Raw genomic sequence first — 5,688 nt, 5'->3', positions numbered from 1 at the left:
AAGAAATATGGAATATAATTGCTTTCATTTCATTGTGTATATTTTAATATTTACCAATAGTTGATATGTGACATTTGTTTTTGGTCAGAAAATATGTTAATGTTTTCTAAATAGAAATCATATTTACAAATAAAAATTACAGCTAATTTGTCCAGTGGGTAATATAAATTATAAAATGTTGAGTCATCATCAATAGTAAAATGCAATAAAATCTTGAAATTAGTAATAAAACCAAACAGAAGGTTATATAGTCCACAGACTACAGGGAAATAAAGTTAAAAGGTCAACGTGGTACAGTTGTAACAGAGATGAATTTTAATAAACTCTATAATATGGAACTCTTAATGCAGAGAAAATATGTTAGGAGAATTTCATATTTCCCTTCATCGCAATACTTTATTTTGGTCTGGCAAATGTAAAATATAGCTAGACACAGAAAAAAAGAAAAAAATCCTCAATATTTTCTTTAAAAAACAAAAGAATACTTACACTTTCTGGGAATGATTTCATAATGACATGCTCTTCAATGTTCCATTTGGTGAGTAGTTGCATAAAGTTTAATTACAGAATAAAAGGGAATATACATTTTAATTTGATTTACCTACTGAATATTGCATGGCAATATATGTTATTCTACCAATTGATACATATTTTTGAGATACAATTGACAGATATTAATCAATTACATTATATAACTATAATATATATTATATTTATTATGATATACATATAAAACCATATTACATAACCATAATATAATGCTTCTAAAAAGATTGCATTTTTTTGTTTCAGATTTTTATTATTTTATTTTATTATTATTATTTTTAAATCTGTAATAATTGCCAGTTTTATTCCTCTGGCTAAGAGAACCAGAGGTAACTTGGGGTTTACATATTTTTAATAGTTCATCCATCAAGAGTTTAGGTGCCACCATTGCCCTTCTAAGCTAGTTGCAGATTATTTAACTCTTACTTATAAAACTTTAATTCTTTTTTTGTGTGTGACATGTGTTCTTGAAAAAAATGCATATAAGCAAAAAGAAAAAAACTCACGCCACACAGAAATAAGCAGTTAAGTTTTTGATATGTATATATACACACACACAGGCACAGAAATTTGGGATTTAATCCTACATGTGAACTGATACTAAATATACTGCTCTGTAACTTGCTATGTTTTACTTTACAATATAGAATGAATATATTTTCATGCAAATATGTGAAACTTTCCAATTGAAAAACAGACCTCTGGAATGGGTCAAAATACAAAATCCAGTGAGATGCTGGTAACAAGGAAGCTGCCTAAAAAAAAATTCCACAGATGACTAAAGGTAAAACGAAAATCAGAGATACATCAGATAACAGAAAGAAAGCAGGGGCCAGATTTTAATATCAGACAAAAAAAAAAAAAAAAGAATTCAAGGCCCAAAGCACACAGGTTAAGGATGGCTACGTGAATGTCTTTGCTTCCAATGCATCATCATAAACTCGTTTCTTACTCTTCTTATCTCTTCCCTAAGCCTTTCCAACTCATCTACTCTTCTTATCATTTCTTCAGGATCCAAATGCCCCACAGGAAAGTCCTCTTTAAACCCCAGGCCAAGCTGGGTCAGCCCTCCTCTAAGATTTCCTCCTGCTTCTTGGCTTACACCTTCTTCAGAAGGTTGAAGATTTCCTTCTCCCTCCTGTGGTACATCTTCTGAAGGGCGGTCTGCCTCGGTCTTTGGCATGTTCTGTGCTTTTCCTTCATTTTCTTCACAAGACTTTTTCATGTTGAATATTTTTCTGTTATTTCTTTTGAATAATCCTGAAAGGATCCGGGGCACTTTTCTCCTCCAGTAATATGGAGCAAGATTTTTATTATTTTAAAGGCGACAGGAATTATGTGGATGTGTAGAATTCCCCATCAGAAAATTCAAGAGACTGTAAAAGTCCACTGGGGTTCTGATCTGAAGGAAGTAGAACTTTTCTGACTGGTTGCATACTTAGATTAGAAAATATACTTAAAAATAGCATTAGAAAATGATTTCATTATTATTTCATTCTAAGTAGTCATTTTTTATCTACTACCCTATTCACAGATAAATATTTAGTAATATTACAGATTGTTGATTTTGTCTCTTACCACCATGGTTATAGTTCATGTAGAATTGCATATCTAAGGAAAGCAAAAATACTTGCAAATGATTCAGAGAGTTAATACCTGTTTATTTCATAGTCCTTAGTATTCTCTAAACAACACAGTTTTTGACTCTCAAACATGAGTAATTTTATATAGTGACACAATTTGCCGTATGGGAAAGAGTTGCTTATTCAGGTAATTTATGCTAATTAGTATCAAGAGAGAAAATAGATTTTTTCCTGTGATCTAAGGGTATACATTAATCTGAAAACAAAATTCACATTTGCATTAAATCCTGCACCAATAACCCTTGATTTAATATTTAGTTTTCATTAAAAGAGAATACCTAGATTAATCATACAATTCTTTTGGTTACAAATGATGAATTACTAACTTAAAAAATGATTCCAGTTTCTAATTTCTTGGATAAACTTTTTTCCCTAACAAGCAATTATCATTTCCTTGCTGTTCTTAGAGTTGCTCTATGATAAAGAGGTGAGCAAAAGATAGTTTCCAAACACATCAGGAAAGCAAAGTGGTACAAATAATTCATGGCTGGTGATGGTGAGGAGTGAGAAGGAATTACATTAGGTATGATTTAAGGGAAAAGATGACAATTTCATAACATGTGTCTAATCCTGTGCATCGAATACTCTGAAGACCTTAGGTCAGTGGGATCTTTTGAAACAGACACTGAAAATTATAAAAGATGTATTGATGGTAAATTTTGTGAAATATGGAAGAGGAAGTAGAATTAGGCAGGGGAAGCAGATCTGATACCTGCGTAAAGGATTTGGCAGGGACGGTCTCATAGACATTGGTTCTCTCATTAATAACATAATGGTAAACTTAACTATTTCTAATTACTAGATTTTTGTTCTTGTCTCTATAAAGATTGTGTATGTGCATTTGTGCAATATATGTTTATGTTTATCACTTAGTCTTTTTTTTTAAACTGGACTCTTAAATTCATTCATTTAATTAGATTTTCTAAATTTATTACTCTCTTAATTTCTCAGTCCTATCTGGACATCAAAGGCTATATCACTTTCACTGGCTTTAGTAATCTAACTTTTTTTTTTTTACCATATAATTCCAAAGGCTATATCACTTTCACTGGCTTTAGTAATATAACTTTTTTTTTTTTTACCATATAATTCTATACCAAAGAAATTCCCAATGTGTTCTAGAGTGGGACTCCTAAATTTTCCATGATTAGCTCTAAAGGAGAATGTGAAATAGAATTTCATTCCTTTATTCCCAGAAAGCAATATAAATGTCGATTTGCTATCTCTAGTCAGATTTCAAAATGTATATTCTTGGGGAAGAAATGTTACAGTTATCATTAATAATGTATTCTGGGTATGTCCTAGGACAAATAGGGTATTTTAGATAATACTGGCTATATGCCTCACTGGGAGGTACAATAATACTGTTAAGTGCTCTGCCTTTGGTAGTTAACATTTCAGATTCCACCTACCTATTCCCATCTGTCTGATCTTAAACAGTCTGAGTTTCTACATCTCTAAAATAATAATATCAACTAACTCATAGGGTAGTTATACAGAAAAATTAAGATAATGCCTATGAAGTAGTTTCCACACTATTTCTCCTCTTAATAAATTATAAATCTTTATTATCAGATACAACTTCTATTGTTAGAAAATGGGTTTTTAATTTTAAAAGGTAGTTGAAATAAACCTTTTAATATTATTAATTTATAGATGGAAGACTACTTCATCGTTACTACGTTTCTTTTTTTAAATAACAAATGAACTGGTCTTATGTTTTAACCCAGTTTTCGTGTGAAAACACAGAAGAATTAATAATACTTGCCATCAAGGTGTTTTATTATTTTTGTATTTTAACTCAAGGAACAGAATATATGTACTCATTCTTCCTTAGAAAACTCTGTGAGAAATATTCTATAAGCATGTGCTTTACAGTGTCCAAACTTACTTATGTTCATTGTGAAGGTTCTTTCAACAGTATTATAAATTCCCTGGGTATTATGTTTTATTAACATACAGTCCTAAAAAGAAGCATAGATTACCCCAAGGATTATGTCTTTTCAAAAATGTATATTTTATTGTTAAACATACATTGCATGCTGAGCTATAATAAAACCCAGCATTATTCTTTACAACTTACCAGGGAATGGCTGTTCACTAAAATTGGATAGAATTTAGAGAGTGTCTTAGGAATTAACATATTATGTATTATGTTTCAGGTAAAAGAGAAGTAAATCAGTCTTACAGAACATTGGGTTGTACTACTGTGATCATCTATTGAATCTTTATGTTTCATTTTAGATTCTTCCGAACAACTGGGGCAAGAGAGGTACAAATTGGAAAGTAAAGGGTCTTTTAAAATTTTTTTTCAAAAACCATTAAAAAATTCTCACAGGACAGTTTTTCTGATACATAATACTACCTAAAAGCGGGACTCATTATGTTTTTAAATGCCCTAATTCTCTATATGCATTTTTTTCAAAATATAATGTTTGCAAAAAAATACATACAATGAAAATCTTCCAAGCTCTGTATGTATGTGGAAGTTTGGTTACAAATGATTATTTCCATAAAAACACAAGGTTAAAAACAAGCTTCATTATTATTATTATTATTATTATTATTATTATTATTATTTAGAGAAAACATGATAGGGTGTTTAAGTTTCTAGCTTTCTGGCCCATTGTGGTGTTTATCATTTTACTTTTTTGAGATTTTATTTATTTATTCATGAGAGACACAGAGAGAGAGGCAGAGACATAGCAGAGGGAGAAGCAGGCTCCCTGAAGGAAGCCGGACAAGGGACTCAATCCCAAGACTCCTGGATCATGCCCTGAGCCAAAGGCAGATGCTCAACCACTGAGCCACCCAGGTGTCCCTTGTGGTGTTTATCATTGAACAGATTACCTAACACCTCATTTCAGTAACCCAGAAAAACTGATTTATTACTTGCACCTGGCATGAGGGAGGCTGGATGGGTCCCAAAGGAAAATTACCTAGTTTCTTCCCGTGATCTTAAGAATTCCTCTTTTAGCTGCACAACAAAAAAAGTGACAAGAACATACAGGGACACATAGAGTTGATAATAAAGCAAATATTCACTAACGACAACACTGCAAGTTTGATCAGATAATCAAAAGCTGGGGATCCCTGGGTGGCGCAGTGGTTTGGCACCTGCCTTTGGCCCAGGGCGCGATCCTGGAGACTCGGGATCGAATCCCACGTCGGGCTCCCGGTGCATGGAGCCTGCTTCTCCCTCTGCCTGTGTCTCTGCCTCTCTCTCTCTCTCTGTGTGAATATCATAAATAAATAAAGAAAAAAAATATTTTAAAAAAAGATAATCAAAAGCTTCCTAAAATGATTATTCATATGAAACAAAATATTCACATTTGGCTTTATCAATGAAATAAAGAGAAAAAAAATATCTAAGTCAGAAACTTAACCTATCACAGTCCTAATCAGAGACAACACTGATAGACAGGACTGACTATATAATTGTGGAGCCCAGTGCATAATAAAAATGCAGTGTTCCTTTTTCAAATAGGGTTAAAAAATT

General features: G+C 32.0%; 1 protein-coding gene across 1 annotated transcript; it reads right to left on the bottom strand.

The window, feature by feature from the left end:
• Positions 1 to 1,438: 1,438 nt before the first annotated feature.
• LOC100685395 (transcription elongation factor A protein-like 8) lies at positions 1,439 to 1,816 on the bottom strand. The gene has a single exon (XM_038583276.1). It carries the CDS (start codon positions 1,769 to 1,771, stop codon positions 1,439 to 1,441), a length of 333 nt encoding a protein of 110 aa, XP_038439204.1. The 5' UTR covers positions 1,772 to 1,816.
• Positions 1,817 to 5,688: the final 3,872 nt, after the last annotated feature.

Source organism: Canis lupus, chromosome 34 (genome assembly GCF_011100685.1).
Source record: "Canis lupus familiaris isolate Mischka breed German Shepherd chromosome 34, alternate assembly UU_Cfam_GSD_1.0, whole genome shotgun sequence".
NCBI classification, from domain to species: domain Eukaryota; kingdom Metazoa; phylum Chordata; class Mammalia; order Carnivora; family Canidae; genus Canis; species Canis lupus.
The sequence above is the reverse complement of the archived record's forward strand: the minus strand, read 5'-3'. Positions and strand labels throughout refer to the sequence as shown.

Excerpts from the sequence above, each read along its gene's own strand:
- LOC100685395 (XM_038583276.1), bottom strand. The coding sequence starts at position 1,771 with ATGAAAAAGTCTTGTGAAGAAAATGAAGGAAAAGCACAGAACATGCCA.